We start from the raw sequence: 22507 nt of genomic DNA, 5'->3' as shown, positions 1-22507 counted from the left end.
TTTTTGTTGTACAAAAACGCCACTAATCCGTAAATTTTTGTCCAACTAGATGAACATTTTCTAGCCTGCTTGAAAGATGAAAATCTGCCAGTTGTACAGTAATTGCGGATGTGCACTCCCGATCAACTGGCAGATTTTCGGACGAAAACACGATTGCGGGCTAAAATCAGCAGAAATTGTAAAGTGTATGGGCACCTTTACCCTAAGCTAACTCTAAATTGCCATACACCTGCCGATTATCCCGCGATCGTACGATAATCGGCAGGTGTATGGGCAGTGTACGACCGCTTCTACTGTAAGGTTGCACGACTTTCCTCTTCCAAGCACGCTGGAAAACCTACTGAAAATCGTATGATTTTCGGCGGGTTGGTGGCGTGCTCGGAAGACGAATGCCGCACGGGCCGGTGTGCGCAAGCACACACTGCCTGCTCAGCTCTGCAATCATCAGAAGCCCGCCCCTCAAGATGGGCAGATCGTACGAAATTTTAATCATTTTACAACCATCGCACAACGAAAGTCGTGCGATGGTTGTAAGGTGTATGCCTAAGCTTTAATGCTACTTTCTGGAATCTCATTCCTAGTGCTACATTAACTAAAATGTAACACCTGGGCCACTATTGGGTGGGCATAGCTAGGGTCCAGAGATCCTCATGTATGAATCCTCAAAAGATATAAGGAAGTGGTGGAATTCAGCAAGCTAGAAGCTAGCCAGTTTTAAAGTAAACCTGTGTCCTGACTATACACATTAAATTATTTATATATTCCAAACAAGCTGCAAAATAACCATGCACCGATTCAGTTTTTTTTGGTATTGAGTACTTGGCTCCATGCTGTTTGGCCGGCTCAATGCTGATTGGCCGGGAAGCCAGGTCCATGCTTTTTTGCTGGCTCAATGCTGATTGGCTGGGAAGTCGGCTCCATGTTCCCTCGCGGTACTGCTGGTCAGAGGAAATCTCCCTCTGACCAGAAATTCCGGTATAGGGGGTAGGTATCAGAGCGAGTACTCGTCCAAATATTCGGTATCGGCCGTGATACAGATACTATTATCGGTATCGGTGCATCCCTAACTCAAACACTAACTTACCTCTGTAGCTGTAGGCATTGTGGTAAAATTAAACTTTAATTAAACCGATTCAGTTTTTTTTGGTATTGAGTACTTGGCTCCATGCTGATTGGCCGGCTCAATGCTGATTGGCCAGGAAGCCATGTCCATGCTTTTTTGCCGGCTCAATGCTGATTGGCTGGGAAGTCGGCTCCATGTTCCCTCGCGGTACTGCTGGTCAGAGGAAATCTCCCTCTGACCGGAAATTCCGGTATAGGGGGTAAGTATCAGAGCGAGTACTCGCCCAAATACTCGGTATCGGCCTGTCAGAAATGACCTTAAATCCCATTTCACAGCCTCTGTTGTGATATTTCAGGATAAATTACTTTACAGTACATGCAACTACAGAGGTAACTGAAGAGACAGCTAAGTTGAACCCTCATTTTTGATTACTGTTATGCAGTCAGGCTGCATATACAGTAATAAATATGGAGCTCTTTTATTTTATTATTATTTTCTTTTTTAGGGATGCACCCATATATCGACCGGTGAAACATATCAGACGAAAATTGCACTTTTGGCAAAATGCAGAAAGGGTAATTTTCTGGCCACTATAGTGGTGCATCCATTCTTTCTCTCCTCCCCGCTGCATGCTGCTCTGTGTCCCAGCGGGGAGGAGAGAAACTGTTACAGGCAACTGAGCGCTGTGGGAGGAGAGCGCTGTGAGCGGCCAACGTCTCTTCTCCAAGCACCACTCAGCCTCCTGTCACAGATCACGAGAGCGGTGTGGGCGGAGACAGCCAGCGATGTCACCGCAGGCTGAGCTCCGCTTGCTCAGCCTCCTGTGACAGCTGTCGGGAAGAAAAGAAGTACAAACACTCAGTGATCAGTGATCCCTGAGTGTTTGTAAATAATTGAGGACATAGTATGTTTACTATATCCTCAATTATGAATGAATGGGAAGTGATCTACACCACCTCCTGTTCATTCATGATTGTGGTTATAGTAAACATACTCTGCCCTCAATCTCTTTTTCTATTTTAAAAGGGAAATATCAGGGGTCTAGGCCCCCAATATTTACAAGAAGTCCCTAGAAGTAAAGAGAAAATGAAAATATTTAATAAAAATAAATAAATACAATTAAAATATTAAAAAGTTTATAAAAAATAAATAAAAATAAAATATTTGAAAAAGTGAAAATAACAAAAATAAATTTTTGGGTTGCGCCTGACTTTTTTTTCATTTCGGTTTTGAAATTTTCATTTCAGTGCACCTCTTTTTTTAATTTAACTGCTAAATGCAATGCTGTGAGTGGTTAGAATATCCCCAAAGGTCTGATCCCCCCCCCTCCCCCCAACACTGCTCTAATTATTAACAGCGCTAAACCTCCCTGAGCAGCTTTGTTGAATGGAGCAGTGTTCCAAGGGGATGTTTAAGGGAGGATTTCCGTCCTTGAAGAGAGATTTCCCCTCGTTTCTTATTAAAGTTTTGGATGGATGTGTGTTAATTACTCCTGACCTCTGCACTGTGTGTTACGTACTATTGACCTCTGAACTCTGCTTTACCTTCTACTGACACTTGCACTCTGCGTTACTTGCTACGGACCTCTGTACTCTACATTGCATACAACTGACCCCTGCACTCTGAAATACTACTGGCTACTGAACTCTGCATTACTCACTACTAATCCCTGCATTCTGTGTTGCTTGTGTTACTGAACTCTGTATTAGTTACTACTAAGCTCTGCTTTGATTGCTACTAACCATTGCACTCTAAGTTACTTTTTGTTAAAAAAAAGCACGCTGCTTTTTTGGTAATCTTTGGCCTTTTCCATGTTGTTCACCTCTCTAGAGTTGCTTCCCCTGCAATACTACAAAAGACATCACTGATAATGCACACACTATCTGTAGCTGTATGTGTTTTGTGTAATGTGTTTCTGATATAGTGTTCCTTTCTTAGACATACTACAACTAAAGAGAGCAGGAACAGAGAAATCTGGAAAGAATGCCCTGCTTGCATTTGTCTGCTGATGAGGTAAAACGTTCAGTCTAATAATACTTTTTTAAAAGCATTCAGTATTCAGTAACAGAGCAAAATAACTATTAGGACCTGTGTCAATGGGCTTTTGTATGCTTTAAGCGGGGTTTGCATTCCCATTCAAGTCTATAATAATGCAAAACCCGTGTGAATGAGGTAGGAAGAAGGTCAAATGATCCTGTCAATTAATTCTTAAACTGATGTCTAACTGATTCCATCGCCAAAACCCCATTGACACAGGACCTTATAGTTATTAGTTTGTCTCTTATCATATTTTTATTGTTTGTTCCTTAAAGGAACATTCAGTTTTGAAGAGAAGGTAGAAGAGGGGGTAGAACCTCTGTGAGGTATTGATTGCCCAAATTGGGGAGATTTTCCCTTATTTCCTGTGAGGTCACTGAGACAAAAAATAAGGAGAAACCTCTCCGATTGGGGAACAGATAGCATTGAAAGCCTGTTTTTATGTAATGGGGAGGGGTTACATTTTCTGTGATATTTTGATTGCTGTCTGTGTCCCTGTTTGGGAGATCTGTGCTGCTTTGTACTGTTCCTAGTACTAGCACTCCAGTGAATGTAGTAAATCCTCTACTCACATATAACTTCTCATTGTTGCTCAGCATCATTATGTTTGCTTTCATTGGAGACATTTCCCATCACCTCCCATTCCTCTCACTCTTGTCATGAGGACAGGAAATGAAAGGCGATTTCTCCTGTGGGGCACAGGCAGCAAAAAAAAGCCTAAAAAATGTAAAAACACATACAAGCTTTCTGATCTCATGTTCCTGTATCTTTTTATACCATTTACATACCTGTAATATTCATCCCTTGATACATGTATACTCTGCACCATAGCTTTACACCTTAAGCTCAGAATATAGAGTGTAACTGAAATAACACACCTCTGAGTAATTATGTTACATAGTTACATAGTATTTGAGGTTGAATAAAGACATATGTCCATCAAGTCCAACCCATTGTGTGTGTTAACAATCCTTTTTAGAATGGGAATACACCGTTGCATTATGCTGCCCATAATGATGACTTAGAAGACGTACTCAAACTGCTGCAGGATGGACATGACATTCTTTGCCGAAATGCGGTAAGCATGTGTTTTTGGAATTGGAAGTTCAAGGTGACAGACAAGAAAAAAACACATAAAACTGCATGTTGTATGATGTTAGGACCCAGCGTGAATAAGGTCCAGGAGAGCAGTATTTTCAGTATAAAAGCTGAGGATTAACCCAATTCAAAATAATACATAGAGCATATTATGCCTTCAATATTCGATACAAAAATTCTCCCCCGGACTGGCTGACGGCCTGCCCCAAATGCCAAGCCCCATCACCGGATTTAGACCACCTAATTTGGCTATGTCCCCTTATTCAATCTTTTTGGACAGGGGTGCTCCAGTATATTACCTCTATATCTGGTACCCACAGACAAATATGCCCGATATTCTGCCTATTTCATACGGCTACCACGGCAGGCATAGCTGTCCCTCGTGAACCATCTAGATGGGAACACTTATGTTTACTGGCGGCAAAGAAGGCGACACTAACTAACTGGCTGCTCCCAAGCCCCCCCACAATAAAAGTAGTAAAAGACCTCCTACACAAACTGATGTCCCTTGACCTGCTAGATGCGCAGATAAACCAACCCCTCACTGCAAACTTCTTTGCCACCTGGTCCACATTCCTAGTGACTGAGCTTCATACAAACCGACTGAAGGAAATTATGACGACATTTCAACTCACTAAGTGGTATCTCACCTCAAAACTCGATGGATCACTTGGTGCACTAGATGTCCTGTAGGCTGCCAATACTTGATGCCTCCAGACTGACCCCTTTATGTCCAATACTACATAGCAAGGCTGATGGCACTGCTTGTGTCCATATCTATGTTTCTTAGGTACTAAAATGTAATATTGATATTTTTATATGTCTACATTATGCTCCAATTTAGACCCTATTTCTTTTCAAGTGTACCCCTACCCCCCCGGGCTGTAAGGCTTGATTGTGATTTAACACAAACATTAAGATTGATTGTTCATATTCATCTATGTTAGTCAACGCTCAGTTATGGCGATGTTTCGTTTCTTATTATGCGTTCTGTATGTATGCAGAAGTTTTTTTTCTGTTTTTTTTCCAATAAAAATTACATGCTAAAAAAAAAAAAACTGAGGATTAATCTGCTTATATTTTGCCTTCCCTGATTCCTTCTTCCCCTCCTCATCAACATGCTAATTATTTTTCTAAACAAAACCTTTTTGTTTCCAATATATACCTTATAATGACGGAGTGATGTCATAACTGGGTCTCTGTACTTCTCCATGCTGTGCAGGCAGATCATGGCTGGTGGCAGGGGCTGAGAGTTTTCTGTATATAGTAGGGATGTCCTGATACCGATACAAGTATCGTGGCCGATACCGGGCATTTTCACTTGTACTTGTACTCGTGAAAATGCCCTGATTCTTAAGGCCGATACCGACCCTTTAAATTTTTAAACCACAGCGGCTGCCTGAGTTCCCTTGCTTGTGGGAACCTCAGATAGCCTGCTGGGGACCAGGCAGTAGCTGTCCTTGGCAGTGCCTGTCTGGTTCTATATCTCCTCCTTCCCAACACAGGCACCGCCATAAACAGCCCCACACCACACAGTATAGCCCCGTAGCCTGCACCTGCCAGTTCAACTCACTATTTCAGGCTGGTGTACTATCACTTCTCCCACAGACACCTGCCCGCTCAGCATAGCCACTTCCCTCAGAGCCCTGGAGAGATCCACATGCCACCCAGGGTGGCATGTGGAGATCTGTATATAGCTCTGTATATAGCTCTGTAGAGCTGTAGAGATCTGTATATAGCTCTGGTGACATGTTGTGTATTCAGCTTTGGTGCCATGTTGTGTTTTCAGCTTTGGTGAAATGTTGTGTATTCACAGCGTTGGTGACATCCCAGATAGCAAGCAATTGAGTTGCAAGTTTGAAAATGACTTGCTATACTATTGCTAGACTTGCCAAGCTTCACAATTTTGCTGCACAATTACAGCAAGTCTGCATTGCAAGTCTTCAGATCAATGTGCTTTGCAAAAGTGCTGTACACTTGCAGAGCTCTTGCTAACACCTGCAGGACTCTTGCTGTAGACTTGCCAAGCAAATTTGCTACAAATTCAAAAAGTGTCAACTAGAACTTGTGCTGCAAGTGTTCTGCAAGTCTACAACTTGCCAGGAATGTGTGCAGCAAGTTAACAAGAATTACAATTTCACCCTGCCACAAGTTTGTGGCAAGTTATCCTTGCTATCTGGGATGTTGTGTATTCAGCTTTGGTGACATGTTGTGTATTCAGCTTTGGTGACATGTTGTGTATTCAGCTCTATTGAGATCTGTACGCAGCCCTGGTGAGAAACTGCCTTAAAAGCATTAGCCTGTATTGTTTTAGAAAAAATATCACATGTCCCTTTAAGAAAAAGTATCAGTAAGTGGTACCGGCAAGTAATTGTAGGGACAGTACTTGTGCTTGTACTTGGTCTTGAAAAAGTGGTATCAGGACATCCCTAGTATATAGGCTGCTGAAAATATTACTGAACCCAACCTCATTACTCTTCCCAAGAGCCCTCAGCCCATCAGAGGAGTTATGAAAATATTAAAATGCCTTAATGGGTAGATGGAATTTGAAGTAGTGGTTTTTCCAAGGCATTGCTTTTCTATGTTTCAAAAGTCAAACTTGACTTTCATTGAACAAATCTAAGTCTCTTCAGTTCAGGTACATACAGGTGAAACTCGAATAATTAGAATATCGTGCAAAGTTCATTTATTTCACTAATGCAACTTAAAAGGTGAAACTAATATATGAGATAGACTCATTACATGCAAAGCAAGATAATTCAACCCCAAGAACCCCAAATCCACAACCTCAAAAAAGTAGATTATTACATGCAATCAATAAAACAAGGATTGTACATAGAACAATATCGGACCTCTGAAAAGTACAAGCATGCATGTGTACTCAGTACTTGGTTTGGGCCCCTTTTGCAGAACTTACTGCAATTACTTTTGCACGATATTCTGATTATTCGAGTTTCACCTGTATACTTGTTCCTGTTCTGTGGTTGCTGGCAAAAGTACTAAAGTCACTTCCTCTTTCCAGAGTGCTAAGTAAGAAGATTTGTTCGTGATAATCACATGAGCCGCTAGAATGTGGTAATAAGAGACAATCCACTGAATTAAGCAGTCAGACATTATTGGGGGGTTTTCACTACAGACCGTAATGCTTTAAGCAAAAAAGTATTTTTTTTTTTGCTGATTTTTTTGGCATGCAGCACTTTAACTCAAGAGTTAAATCTTAAAAATGCATTCAAGTACCTTAAAGGAGAACTATGGGGTTAGGGCTTTTCCCCATAGTTCTCCAATGGGGTAACGGGAGGACACAAACTAGTGTTCTCCCGTTACCTAAAGCTCAGTATACCGCGAGCTGCAGCTCGCGGTATACTGAGACGCCGCAGCTGAAACGGATCCCGACAATTATGTCTGGTTCCGCCCAGCTGCGTGACTAACAGCTGGCTCTGCCTATCTAGAGGCAGAGCCAGCTGTACCCTCCCCCGTCCATTCCGCCAGTCAGCGCTGGAGGATCGGACAGGGGAGGGGAGAATCCGGTCACTCCCCTGTCACGGCTCTCTGCATGTTCGCTGTGTTCGCTCACTTCCCGATCTAGTGAGCCGACCTGTGACAGTTTCATTGTTACAAGTCGGCTCAGATTATGAGGCTAAGTGAAAAGCACTACCTCATAATTCTCCTTTAACAACAAAAATGTATCTTATTTGTGTGTCACTCAGCTGTAGAAATACTGAATTAAGAAAGCTAGTTGGATGACCAGCGAAACGTCTTCAAGAAAAATACAGCAAGTCCAGTTGCCTTGACTTATTTTCTACAGATATTCCATGACCTAGAGTCCTAGATGAATAAGAACCTTCACAGACATATTTGTTTAATGTGGCTCCTCACCATTCATTATTGTGGTATATAAATATGTGTGATATTGTATTCTATACAGAGCGGGTTAACGCCTTTGCATTTTGCGGCTTTTGGAGGAAACCTGAAAGTACTTAAACAACTTCTTTCGATGACCCCTGGTGCAATAAATGACCAAAGTATTAAGGTATAACTGGCAATGATACAACTCAAATTAAAGTAGGCCTGTTTTGGACATTTATTTGAATAAATTTTGTTTTACTGACTTCTATTTTTACCACTATGTAATTTAGTGTATTAATACTGTATCATATCTATTCTGAATAAAGAAATGTATGATGAGTTACTAATTAGTATGTCCAAAAATGTCTCGATTACTAAAGCGCATAATGCCTTACGGAAAATTAACTTGAGCTCCAGGAGGATATTAATATTATTATTATACAGGATTTATATAGAGCCAACAGTTTGCGCAGCGCTTTGCAACATATGGGAAGACATTACAATCACAATACAATTCAAGACAAGATGGTAAGGAGGGCTCTGCCCAAGAGGGCTTACAATCTAAAAGGGAGGGGGTCAGTGATACAAGAGGAGGTAGAGGATATAGAAAACAATGCAAGAAACCATTAACATATTCATTATAAATTGTACCAATTAAAAACTATTACATATATTTTAAATGCAACTACCGTATTTTTCGCTCCATAAGACGCACTTTTTTCCCCCCAAAAGGAGGGGGAAAAAGTGCCTGCGTCTTATGGAGCGAATCCTGACACCCGAGACATGCAGTTTCGGGCGCCGGGCATGTAGTAGGAGCCACTGCTCGTTTAATACGAGTGATCTAACGAGATCACTTGTATTAAAGCCGAGCAGCGGCGGCGGCGATCGAGTTCAGCAGCAGGAGCCACTGCTCGTTTAATACGAGTGATCTAATGAGATCACTCGTATTAAAACCGAGCAGCGGCGACGATCGAGATAACCATAGAGCAGACGAAGAATAGACGTTCTTCGCCTCCTCTGTGTCATCACTGAGACCGTGGCGCTGTAATCACAGCGCCACCTGTCTCAGCGGTCACTAACTGCAGCTTCTGTCACAGCTTCTGTCATAGAAGCTGTCACAGAAGCTACAGTCTCGAGTGCTCCATAAGGCGCGCCAGTATTGACTTGGTATTTTCATCTCTCAATCCTCTGTACAGTGGCAGCACTAGGGGCTAGTCAAATGTGAGTCACAGGCTGTGGGCAAACAGGGGCCACGGAGAAAATGGCCCTGATCTGGCAGGGCTGTCTGAATATCAGGACTGGCTGAACAAATTATTTTAGTAGCAATAACAGCTCTGTTATATGAAATTTGCAGTCTGCAGACCAAGTACAGGGCTGTCCCTTCTTTTCTCTACGTCATTGGCTCATGTGAGCAGAAAATAAGAGAACTGAACAAATGTGAATTATTATTTTTGTTCCCATAAAGTGAAGATGTGTGTTTAAAGCAGAAGAAAAATAACATGCGGGAAAATTGCTGACATGTAGGTATTTTATAGTAGAAGAGATGTGTAAGTCTCTTCTTCCAAAATTCTCCTACCTCTATGTCAGCAATGTTTCTTTTTTCTGTGCACTGAGCCACACATGCGCAGATCAGTGCAAAGCCTTTGCATGCCGAGATGAAGTAACTCTCATGCTAGCCGGCACACTGTCATGCCAACCGGCCAATCAAGAGGTCACAGATGCTGAACCCAGAAGAAGTCTGGTGAGTTGAGTGATCAGCAGTTTGTGATTGCTCAGCTCTAGATTAATAGAACCTGTGTGTGACATCTCTAAGTATCACACAACAGCTCTACCTATTGGGAACAGTACATTTTACTCTCCCCATACTTCTCCATTAAGTTACTCATACACCTTCCTGCAAAAGTAGCCATCTTAGTAAAAACACATTGGTGGTGTTTTATGGACATTCCATGAAGTGTCAACATTGTGAATATTCAGTTTCTAAGTCCTTTACATACAGACACCTCTGCTGACATCACCTCCCAATTTTCTGGGGTGAAAGACCTTTCACACCGCATGCTGCCAAAAAGAGTGGTCATATACATGAGGATCCTGGAACCCAGGCCTCTCTTTATGCAAATCGTGTCCAGCGCCTGTGCTGGAAAAACATGTGGTGACACTCGCCTGTCCCAGGTGGTTCAGACCGATTAGGCAGCATTCAGATATCTGTGGGCAACACCAGACACCCCCGGCTAACATTTTGGGGAAAACCACAATTCTTTCAATGGGAACACTTGGTGACCTCCAGCATATTTATTGAGCCACTGGAAAGCAGACAAGCCTGAGGATGATGGGAGTATATCTCTATGTCAGACTGCACTCTGGTATCTATGCCCACCCATTCTCATCTAATAGTTTTCAAGGTGGACAGCAACAACATTTGCACAGGGACTGTTTTGAAGCAATGTACAACCCTTGAACGACTGAATCTTTCATACTGGTTACTTCACATCTGAGCCTGGAAAGCAGACAAGCCTTAGGGTGATTGGAGTATATCTCTATGTCAGAATGCACTTTGGTATCTATGGCCATCCATTCTCAGCTAATAGATTTCAAGGTGGACTGCAACAACATTTGCACAGGGACTGTATTGAATCAATGTGCAGCCCTTGAACAACTGCATCTTCCATACTGGTTACTTCAGATCTGAGCCAGGGGTGTCTAAAAATGCAATTACATATAGAATGGTATTAGCCTACCCTTTATATATCAGTGAATTAAATATTAGACTTGCTTGTTTCCTGTTAGAAAAATAACCCATAATTGGTGTTGTATTAGTAACTGTTTTTAAAGTTTTTAAAATCTTTAATCCTGCATTTATGATTGACTTATTTGTCATAAATCCCCTTCACTTCTCTAAAAGCTTTGTGTGCTTTTGCAGTTGTTTGCTATCATTCATTTTTTTCAAGTTATAACCGTGTTACCCTTTCTCTTCATTTATTATTTTTCTTTTTTCTTTGCTGCCATTTTTGTATTTTGTTGCAGACAACAATCTCTCAGATGTTTCTCTGTTTCAGGGCTCATCCCTCCTTCATGAAGCCATTCTAGGTGAAAGCTTAGAAGTTGTCAATTTCCTTCTAGCTAATGGAGCTGACACAAACCTGCAGGATAAGGTGTGTGAGTGTGCAAGACCAACAGTTTCTTTTAACAATGTAAAGCTAAGGCATTTTAAACCATAATAGTGTAGCAAGAAAAATACTGGCTGCGCTTTCTTATAAATAGTCCTCACTGCGGCTCCTTTGCTCTCGACAAAAATTCAAAATAAAATAATGTATAAATGTGTACTGTGGAGGAGATGGATATCCTGCTTCTTTCTGGAGTATGAAAGGCTACTACTTAAAAGGGAATTATGGCCAAATCTTTTTTTTATTATAGTCCTTTTTTAGGATCAAAAGAGTACATTTACTAATATACTCCTGTGACCCAAAGTCAGCATCTAGTGGGCTACTGCCTGCTCTTTGTTGACAGCACAAAGCCGCGCTGCAGGTGGAAAAGATCCCTACAATATTGTCGGGATCCACCCTGCTGCCTGATTGAGCTGTGCCCACCCTCTCTACTGTCTGTCCCTCCAATAAGCGCTGGAGGACCAGAGAGAGAGGGGAAATCCCTGCAGGGAGCGGTGACTACAGGGAGAAGACCATGAGCCGAGCAGTCAGTGTTTTGTGATTGCTCAGTTCACGAGCTTTAGAGCTGACGTGTGACACCTTTTTTTCGACATTTGTACACGATTTTGTGTGTTTTCAAGCTTGAGTGTTTTTGTTTTAGCCAGTGTAAAGCTAGTTACTAGGAGATGGTTGTTTGAACTGAAATTGCGCATTTATAGTTTTTTCTCATACGTGAATATTGAAGTCTATTGGGGCCAAAAAAAGTGAGATTATGTACCAAGCAGCTCCTTTACTTTTTCTGAGCATTGAGTATGCACATGGCTCAGATGTGAACAGGCACAAGAGAGTGACATAGAAATCTGAGTATCAAACTTTGAAGTGCTTCAGGATGGGCATACATAAGGCAGCGCTCACTATATGAAAGGGATTTATTCAAGTAAGCTTTGATTGCATTATCAAGAACAATTCTAGTATGTATGCCTATTACAGTGCTGAGGTTATAACAGGATAGCATATGCTGTGACTTTAAAACTTCTTTAAGTAAAATCATGTGTATATGATGTTGGTTTTCTAGTGCGGCAATACTCCTTTACATTTGGCTGCATTCTTGAAAAGTGCTGGTTATTCCGCTAACATCTGCCAGGCTTTACTGAAGAAAGGAGCAAATCCTACAATACAAAATTGGGTAAGAATCCGTGCTGTAGTAAATGAAGACCGTATCCACTATTTTTAATATAAATAATATTTTATCTATTTGATTTTATATAATATAATTATGTAAGCCTTTAATAATATAACTTATCACACGAAGCTTCAATTTGTGCTCTCATTTATGTCTCATATAAGGTTTACCATGGTAATGTCATTTACAAGTAATTTTTAATCTTTTGAAGTGAAAAGCTTTCAATGTAAAATAATACCAGGTAAGGCTGCCAGAAGATCTTGGTTCAGACACTTACTGTAAACACTCTGTCCCTGTCCCCAAGTTGTGCTCCTGTGTTGCAACCTTGTCACACGAGCATCAGTGGTGACTGTATGTGGTCGTTTCAGCACACATTTTACAGGCATGTTTTTCCTGTTGCCACCATTTGGAAAACCACCCCAAGAAATTAAATGCAATAATTACAAGACTGGAGTACATGCATGGAGACAGGAAGTGGATACAGAGAGGACGCAGAAGATCGGCACCACTGAGATGTGAAATAGGATAAAAAAGTGAAAACAGTATTTAAGGATTATGTCTACTCTAAGCAGGGAAACATGCATATCCCAGCATTGTTATGTCTTGTCCTTGGAACTAGAAGGACTCTGAAGTAATTTGCTTGTGTGGAGTGACACTCATGCCCCCTTATTGACACTTCATAAGGGACAGTTAACCAGAGAATATTCAATATTTGAGATTATAAAACCTATCCCTTCCTCCCTAATCAATTTTAAATGATGTTGTGCCCCTAAATTCTAAGTAATAAGTGGGCCACATTGCCCTTCTTTTCTAATACTAATGAGTGTAGAACCTAAATACTGTATTTCTGTATTGATTGGACCTTTGATATTACTGCCTTAACACCCTATACTATATTATTGTTTTTTAATTAAAGTCCAAAAACAAACATTTTTGCACCAACGTAACCCAAAACAACATATTGCATCTGACTACAAACACATCCTCCTTTCCTCATCTCCATTACATAGAAATGGGGATTGTGTAGTGTAGAGAAGATAGTATGGTTGAGATACACTTTAAAGTAAATAAAATAATGATTTTGTTTTGTGCAATCTAAGGCGTTTTTGAGCAGTTGGAAAATTGCTTTTAAACACCCAACACAAGAATTACCATGATTTTCAATGGCCCCTGTTCACACCTGAACACCTTTATTTTGAAAATAGAAATGGCCAGCAAGTTTTATTTAAATAGGACTAGAAGTAACGGAGAGAGATAAATAAAATAGGAGCATGTGGTACTAGTTTACCAAACTATATATTATTGTATATAGCAAATGATAAAAGTATATTTACTGACATATATTTATAAGTGTCACTTTCATGTCTTGTTCTCGACAGAACAAAGAGAATTTTGTATTCACCCTTCTGAGAGGGGCAGCCAAAGAGAACTTAGAACTTCTGATCACACTTGCTCTGCAATACCAGACTGACCTTCTGAGTAGAAACTCGGTGAGTATTATCAAGTACAGTATAATATTGTGGAAGTAAATTGAACAGTGCAAACCTCTTGCCAAAGATTAATTATGAAAAGACCATGATGCAAAGCCTATAATAGACAAACAGGCTGCATGGAAAAGCCAAATTCCATAATTTCAGTCTGCCATAACTGTGAGTACAGGGGTTGTTTTTTCCATAGAGAGCTAGAACATGTTATGTGTCTTTCCTATCCATCACTATCCCCCAATCTGAACAGATATTTTGGGGGGAAAATGCAGTGGGCTACAGAAAGATGATAAAACATAAAGTCTTGGGCATTTACTGCTAATCTAAACCAGGAAATGGAAACAAATTTGCACTGTCCCCGGCCATAATGAAAAATGTATCTGCAGGAGTAGATCAAGATGGACGGCAGACCCAGGATATAAAGCAACCCCAATCCCATTTGCTTGTTTCCGTACAAGTCCAACAAATAAATACTGTTTCTGGATAAGAAGTAATCCTGAATCTACACATTGAGGCTATAGTCAAATCTGCTGTTTACCAAAAATGATCTGATAACACCAAATTGTGAGGCTCACACAGATTCTCAGTACCTCATATAACACCTACACCGTAGGCTTATTTATTTATTACAGGTATTTATATAACATTGTCAATTTATGCAGCACTTTACATATTATCCATTCACATCAGTCCTTGCTTTCAAGGAGCTTACAGTCTAAGGTCCCAATCTCATATGCATACGCACTAGGGCCAATTTAGACAGGAGTAATTTAACCTAACAGCAAGTCTTTGGAGTGCACGGAGTAAACTGGGATGCTTGGTGGAAACCCACACAAGCACAGTGAGTACCTGGATTCAAACCAGGGACCCAAGTGCTGCAAGGCCAAAGGCTTCTAAAAACATTGCCAGACAAATATTAAAGAACTGGGCATATTTATGGGAACTTTAGCTATTTTTAAGGCTTCCATGAACAATTAGTGTAATGGATTAAAATTACTACACTCAAGTCACTCCCTTACATGACTTTAATGTTTACATTTCGTTGGAAAAAGAGTAGTAGAGTTCTTAGAACCAATGAGAAGTGCTCAGATTTTCTATAATGAAGATAAATCTTCCCCAGGGGGAAAAAAAAGAACATCAGAGACTACAGTTAACATTGAACGTCTATAGTTTCTTGCGTTGCCTGATTTTTATAGCCCGCTGTCTGCATTTGTTGTCACGATGGAGATACAACTTGTACAGGTGTTGTTCTTGTTGCAGTAAGTCAATAATTTGTCTCTCAACTTATCTTTGGCTTTAATTTTTAGAGTGGGCTCACTGCTCTCGATGAAGCAATAAAAATAAAAGCTCCATCTGGGGTTATAAGGCTGATCCAGAACCAAACCCAGGTACGTGGCATATAATCAATCAAACAAGGTCAGCTCATTCTGGTAAAAAATTCCCCAGCATCTTCTCTGGGAGTGCACAATTTGTGTGCTTTTGAAGGGTCACAAATGGAAGATTCCTCTAAAGCGATCAGCACATCCAAAGTATGTTGAATACTTTCTTTTATTTGATCATGTTAAAGTGTATGTAAAGGATTCTCTTAGCTTTGGATAGAGTAGTGAAGAGTTTAAACCCCTGTTATGTTTTTTTCTGTCTGTGTCTCATTGGGGAGACCAAAAGTGAGTGGAATTTCCACCATAGACAGTAGTCTGCAGCACCTTTGTCTTTATTGGAAGATTTACCAATGATTTATGCTGTGACGACAACTCTTACATTTTTGGTTTCCCTTCACTTCCTGTCTCAGTGACAATAGTAACCAGGACGAATATAGTAGTGTGATTTATCCCAATAGGAACACATACAGTAATAGAGACATAGTAACATAGTAGGGGTCCATCCAGTTCAACCTACTGTATGTGTGTATGGGTGTGTGTGATTGTGTGTCTGTATTTATTTGACATTTTTAATTCCTCCTTATTCTTCAAAAATGAAAAAAATGGCTTTACATACTCTTTAAAACCATTGCCAAAGCCATAATTAAAATACATAGTAAGCATATATTTTGGGATCATGGGTTTTCGATCTTCTGGGTCTTTGTCAAAGTTAGTATTGGACAAATACTAACATTTTAGCCCAAGGTAAGGCTTGTTCTGTATTATTATTATTATTATGGTGATTATTTTAACTTGCTCGAAAAGCAAGCTTTAACCATACTTGAGATGCGCTGATCATTTCAGAGGACTCTTCAATGCGGCATATACAATTTTAGAGTATTGATCCTTCAAGAATTTTTCTGATATTTTTTGCTTTTTTATTTAGTCATGAAAGGTCAAGAGCTTTATTTGATCCAAAAAAATGGTGTATATGTTTATGCACATATGGACACTTACTGCAGAAGTGCCCCTGCACTGCTGGTTGATCAAACCCAAACGGTGGTCTCAACTTGTAACCAAATTTAAAGGTTATGCCATCCACCCTTGCCAAAATACCACAGTTCAAACTATACACCTCTCTTTGCTGTAGGTTATGCTGATGGACACAGGTGCACATGCTGTGAGTGGTGGGAAGCAGGGATATGTTATAGCACTTGATTTGTACTGCATGAGAGATTTTTCTATAGAACATGCCTAGGCGTAGTTTTAGGAGCCTCAGCTTCAGCCTGGAAATCACAGGGATATTTTGGACAAAAAGAAATAATGGTATGTGCAGGTACGCGGAGGTGCCCGCCATTAACACCATTTTTATACACCTTATTTATAGACAAGTTCAAATTTAATAGGACACATGTAAATGCAAGAAAACACTATAATCTGCATTTTGACAAAATTCAAGACTTAAGCTGCCAGTAGACATGAGATGACAGCTACCTGGCCAATTGTTTTTGTCTGGATTGGGTAAACCATCTTGTATCTATGGGTTGAGTTACATGCCTGATGGCTGTCTGTACTAGAAAAGAACAAATAAGTGGCATCAGCAGTGTCTCCCGACATGTTTCTCCTATCCCACTCAATTTTAATGACTTGGCTGAGCATTCATGTTTGTGTGAGCGTTGGGCAACCAAAGTGCCAGGGGGTGGTCCCATTGTGCCTGCATGTCCTTTAACTCTTAAGCTTCTATGGTAATTTTAATTCTGTTTTTTATGAGCAGCAGATGGTTTTCTTGAAGGAACGTTCTTTGCCTTGTCCTGTTGAGGAGGTTGCTAATCAGAGCGGGAGACCTAGGAAGAAGGTGAAGCTCTTTATCTGTGGGCATAGCGGAGTTGGAAAAACCACATTTGTCAACACAATAAAAGAGGTAACTGAAACCTATACAAACATCATTTCAATTCTAGATCTTAACATCTCATAGTTGTTGCAGAATGTTCCTACATTAGGACTGGGTTTTCTAGTTCCAGCTAAACTCTCAATTACCAAACTTCACACATATATATGAAATGTGACTATGCTTATTCTCATTTTCATTTAACAGATGGGGCTACTTTCAGTGTTGCAGTATTATTTTAATGGACCTGAAACTCCTCCCTCTACCCAAGGGGTGTCCTGTTCACAGGCTGATCTAAAGGGTGAGTGGTTATGCATTTTTTACTTTTTTGGTAAGGTGGTAAAACAACAAAGGCAGTAACATTTTTGTGAGTTCAAAACATAGCACATGAGTTGTGTCTCTTACTGTTCTCTTCTTTCAGATGGTTCCTTGGTTATATGGGACTTTGCAGGACAAATGGAGTACTGTTTTACTCATTCTCTACTTCTAAACACTAGCGGACCCAACACTATCTATTGTTTGGTCTTCAGTCTAAAGGGAATTGAGAGTGACCTGCATGGAGCACAAAGACAAGCAATTGACCAGGTTTTTTATTATTATCTGTTTTTAATAAAGTGTTATTATCAGACAGTACTCATGTCTTCGATTAACCAAAATGTAGCAGTTTTACCTATGCTTAATAAATCCAAATTTGTATTCACAACTTAAAGGGAATCTCTCATGATAAAATAATAGAAGCTACCTTTTTTACCTCTTCTTTAGAATGCTAGTTCTGTGACTGTCATGCTTATGCTTTGACCTGGAACAAGTATAGAAATAATAAACTCTGACACTTTGGGGGTGATTTACTAACCTAAACACACACACACCAGGTGTGTGTGATTTTCACACAGCAAAACGTATTTATCAACCAAAAAGTCTCTAAAAGCATATTTCCACTAATGCCATATATGGAAAAATCATGCACATGATGCATATATAATGCTGCTTCACAGTTTAGACAAAAATGGTTAGCTCATGCATTTACATTCCTGCATTCATCAACGCAAGCAACATAACCTAGAGCTAATTTACACCACATTACCTTGCAATTCATTGCAGGGCTTTGCACAACACACCTGCTGGGTGTGTACACACTACAAAGGTGTTTCGATTCCTCCCATAGATCATGCTGGGAGGGAACACACTACAGAGGTGTATACACGTTCGTGGTGTGTTTAAAAGGTTAGTAAATCAACCCCTTTGTGACAATCATTTAAAGCATGCTTATTATGGGTACGTGACTCAAAAGTACCAAAGGCAGACACAGCCAGCCAAATTGCATTTTCATTCTTCTTACAGTAGTATATCAGTTACATAATAAAAGCTACTCAATGGCAATGTTTTACTTTTGAGAACAAACAAAATAGAGTGAGTGTATATAACCACCAGAGTTATTTTCAGCCTGTTCCACTGTCTTTTGTATGGAGGGGGGAGAATGCTATAAACCATGCACTTTCTCTAACATACTAAGCACATGGGAGTAAATTTTTACAACTCTGTAGAGTCAAATACCATCCTTGTAGATTTTTTAAAGACAATTGACAATGGTTTTGCAATGAGGGTTTAGAAAATAAAAAGAAATGGATTTCAATGCCATTGAAGACAGGAAAATGTAACTCTCCTCTCCATTTTATCTTTAGATTGGTTTTTGGAGATTGTTTTGGCCAAATAGATTATAAAACAAAGAGATTTCTTTAATGTTCTGGAATTGGCATTAGAGAAATCTAGAACTGATTAAAAAAATGGAGAAGTCTTTAAACTGTTAATGTGTTTAAGCTTGCAAGTATGAGTAGGAAAGCTAGAAATCCAGTTCTTAAATGGGTAAATGTCTGAATGTTACAATCTTCATAATAACCCAAATAGCAAGGATAACTTGCCACACACTTGTGGTAGGTTAAATTAGCACTTTTGCAAAGCACGTTGATCTGAAGACTTGCAATGCAGACTTGCTGTAATGGTGCAAAACAATTGTGAAGCTTGGCAAGTCTAGCAATAGTTTAGTAAGTCATTTTCAAACTTGCAACTCAATTGCTTGCTATCTAGGAAGTTTTAAGGTTTGATTAGGAACTTTACATTTGTAAGGATACATTTGGTGTGAAATCTATTCTTTTCAGACTTAGGCCCCTTTCACCCAGGTGCTGCTGGTTCCAATAAGCAGGAAATCCATGCATGTGAATGCGTTGGATATACTTGTTATATATGTATCTTTTTAAATATTGATTATGTTTCTTATATCTCTGTGCATAAGTTCTCTTTTAATATTGTCTTTTAGATGCTTTTCTGGCTGCGATTCCTGAGCTTAGCTCATAAACCTGGTTCCTTGCCACATGTTATCCTTATAGGAAGCCACTTAGATACTCTGCCTGAAGAAAATAATGTGCTGATAGGTAAGAAAAACTTAACTTGTGTAAATTCTGCAGCTCACCAAGTGCCCCTATGTTACAAAGTGTTTCTAACACTAGAGTACCCCCTTAACCCTTTGTTCCCTCTGTCCTTAACAGCTAATATAACCTTCAAATATTGCTTTAAATCTTAATCCCCTCCAGCAGTTAACCCTTGCTTTAACACCTAATCCCTAAAATGTAACCAGAACACTTAGCCCTTATCAGCCATATCTCATTGCAGCTCACTAGACATACAGTAAGTGCACTAAGGAGACTACTTGCCTGCTCTTATAACATTGCGTTAGTCAAGGGAGCAACACCAAAGGAGCAGGAGGGTGCTCTCTTTAGTAATCCTTTTGAAGGGAATCTAACCAAAAGGATATGTTGTTAGCAACATATCTCTCCAGTCTCCCCAGTGGGATATCTGGTCAGCACATAATTTATGCAAACAAATCTGACTTTATTTAATCAGATAAATGCATCACAGTTCAAAGTTTTGGAGCCATGCAGGAAAGCCTTGCTAAAGGACACCTGCACAGCTTTAAATATTGCACTGTTTTATAATTATCTGATGCTATCAAACTGAATGTTTTGCATGAATGATGATGTGTTAAAGATGCATTCTATAAATGTTATTAACAATACCAGAAGTTAATCATTACAACACCTGCATTAGGATGTGCTCAAGTATAGTGTGAGATGGCAATATTCTTTTCATTTCCCCAGGGGGGACACATATGTCAATAAAATCTTGACAGGGCTTCTATCCCTTCCCTACTCTGTACAAACCTAAAAAAACAGTTTTGGCTGAAGTTGTGCTTTAACTAAAAAACAAATCAATATTTATTATTATTATTTTTATCTTGAATGCTTTGCACGCCATGTTACAACACATCTACATGTCTTCAATGTCTTTTTTATACTTTTACTGAGCAACAGTGGCAATGTATTAATGTAATAAGTAACTATTTGAGTATTCATCAGATCAGATTAGCTGGGGAGAAATACAATAGGAAGACGTCTTGGTATTCACACTGTTATAAACAAGAAATTATTTTGCAAAAAGATTTCCTGTGGAAAACATTTTTAAAAATGTTTTAATTGAACTTGCTCCATATCATAACTCCCTCCTGAAGAGAGATTGGAATAATAAAGCAGAACTAAAGTATTTGTGCAAATACTCTGAGATTGCAAGTAAAACAATATGTATACATGCATTTTGCCATTCTGTTTCCTCTTGCACTGTCCATATTTCATATTATCCATATGCCATCTTGCCTAGTCTATTCAAAAGCATTAGTGGCTGATGATGTGCTTATGTGATGTAATAATTCAAACAAGGAAAGTTATCTATAGGAACTGCTTTATTTTTTTAAGCAGATTATTTTTTTAATGAAAGTGTTTTATATTTTTGCAATACACAAATAAACAAACGTACACCCCACTACCTTCACCCCTCCAGTTTCCCTTATTTATACAGCAACTGAAGCATACAACCATTAACAATCAAGATTCCACATGTTTATAATTACAGAGATAGTAACATTCTTGACATTCACTAATCGAAAACAGCAGTACTTACATAACAGTGAGATTATTATACTATAAACCTGGTGTCAACAGTGCAGGCACTAACGCTATATCCAAGACAATGTGTAACTATACTGTATGCACTGAGTGGCCGGATTATTATGACCACCCCATCAGTACTTCGTTGGGCCACGAGATGACTCCACGAGATGACTTCATTGGGCCGCCGCGTGACTCCACGAGATGTTGAAAGGTGATGTGAGGAATCTGACACTGCACTGTTGCTCTTCTGTTGTCTTGTACCAGTCTTGCCACTCTCCGTTCTGCCCTAACATTGACTAGTCGCTGACGGCCACAATTCGCACGTTCAGACCCAGATTTTCGGCTGACAGTCCAGTCTTCAAACCCTTTAACAACAGCTGCTCTTGAACATTTAACGAATTCTGCTGTTTTGCTGATACTCGCTCAATGGCTCCGAGCGCCAACAATCATCCCACGTTCAAAGGCTGTTAAATCGCGTTGTTTACCAATATCTTCAGAAGAAAATCACTTCTACTGTCGTGGGAAAACAACCTGCTTCCCTATTTATAATGGTCTGGAACTCTAGCAACTTCAGCGCGAAATTAGAGCTAATTATAGCTAATTTGCCTACAAACGTCAGGTGGTCATAATAATCTGGCCACTCAGTGTATGTCAATATAACTGTTGTTTCTCTGCTAGGAACCAGGTGTGTAATAGGGCAGTTCTATCCCCACCTATTTCTCCCTCTCCAGTGCTCTATCATCAGCCACTTGTTGTTTTAAAAAAACCTGTCATGAGAGGAGCCACGCTGTTTTGTGCAGTGATGATCTCTACCCCTTATGCAAATACTGTATAGGAACATGAAGACGTACAAAGAGGGTGGTGTTAAAAACCTATAAACTCTGGGCTGTCCAGCCTGCAGTGCGGTCATATAGATCCCAGGGCCTGCACTGTGCCTGCGCAACAGCTGGGAGACGAGACATAACAATTTGCAAGTGTGCACAACCTATTTTTAACTTGCAATTTCAGAGTGTTTGCATTTGTTAAAACATTTTTTAAAAATCTGATCTGCTTTTAGGTGTTTTGTTTTTAGTTGTAGAGGATGTCAGTTGTAGTTGTATGATTACAGAAAATGTTTTGTCTGCCAAGTCTGGAAGTGTCTATTAAGGTGAAAGTGAAGTGTGAAACGAAAAGTCTCTTCTGCCATAAAAGCTTCTAGCTTCCTGTCAGCAATACTTTGTATCTGTAAACTGAGCTGCACATGCTTAGGTCAGTGCATAGGCCGAGATTAAGTCACTCCTGTGTGCATGCGCAGGAGTTACGTCATCAGGGCCCAGCCAATCAAGTGGTCAAAGAATCAGAACCTGGAAGAAGACTGGAATGAAGATGGAAGTACTGGTAAAGGATGAGCACACTGAAATTGCAGACCT

The 22507-nt window shown here is 39.9% G+C and overlaps 1 protein-coding gene across 1 annotated transcript in view; it reads left to right on the top strand.

Annotated features, from left to right (window-relative positions):
• The first annotated feature begins 4162 nt into the window (after positions 1-4162).
• Positions 4163-22507, top strand: part of LOC108790464 (death-associated protein kinase 1-like) — a 63304-nt gene continuing 44959 nt past the window's right edge. Inside the window, exons 1-10 of the mRNA XM_018560726.1 lie at positions 4163-4178; positions 8124-8228; positions 11101-11196; positions 12263-12369; positions 13746-13860; positions 15162-15242; positions 16987-17133; positions 17308-17401; positions 17522-17685; positions 19415-19529. Of these exons, the coding sequence (XP_018416228.1) occupies positions 8193-8228; positions 11101-11196; positions 12263-12369; positions 13746-13860; positions 15162-15242; positions 16987-17133; positions 17308-17401; positions 17522-17685; positions 19415-19529 (955 nt within the window). The 5' untranslated portion in view covers positions 4163-4178; positions 8124-8192. The remainder of the gene's footprint in view (positions 4179-8123; positions 8229-11100; positions 11197-12262; positions 12370-13745; positions 13861-15161; positions 15243-16986; positions 17134-17307; positions 17402-17521; positions 17686-19414; positions 19530-22507) is intronic.

The sequence above is a fragment of the Nanorana parkeri genome, unplaced genomic scaffold (genome assembly GCF_000935625.1).
Source record: "Nanorana parkeri isolate BGI_ZX_2015 unplaced genomic scaffold, ASM93562v1 scaffold476, whole genome shotgun sequence".
Classification (NCBI taxonomy): Eukaryota; Metazoa; Chordata; class Amphibia; order Anura; family Dicroglossidae; genus Nanorana; species Nanorana parkeri.
This window is presented reverse-complemented; position numbering and strand designations above follow the sequence as displayed.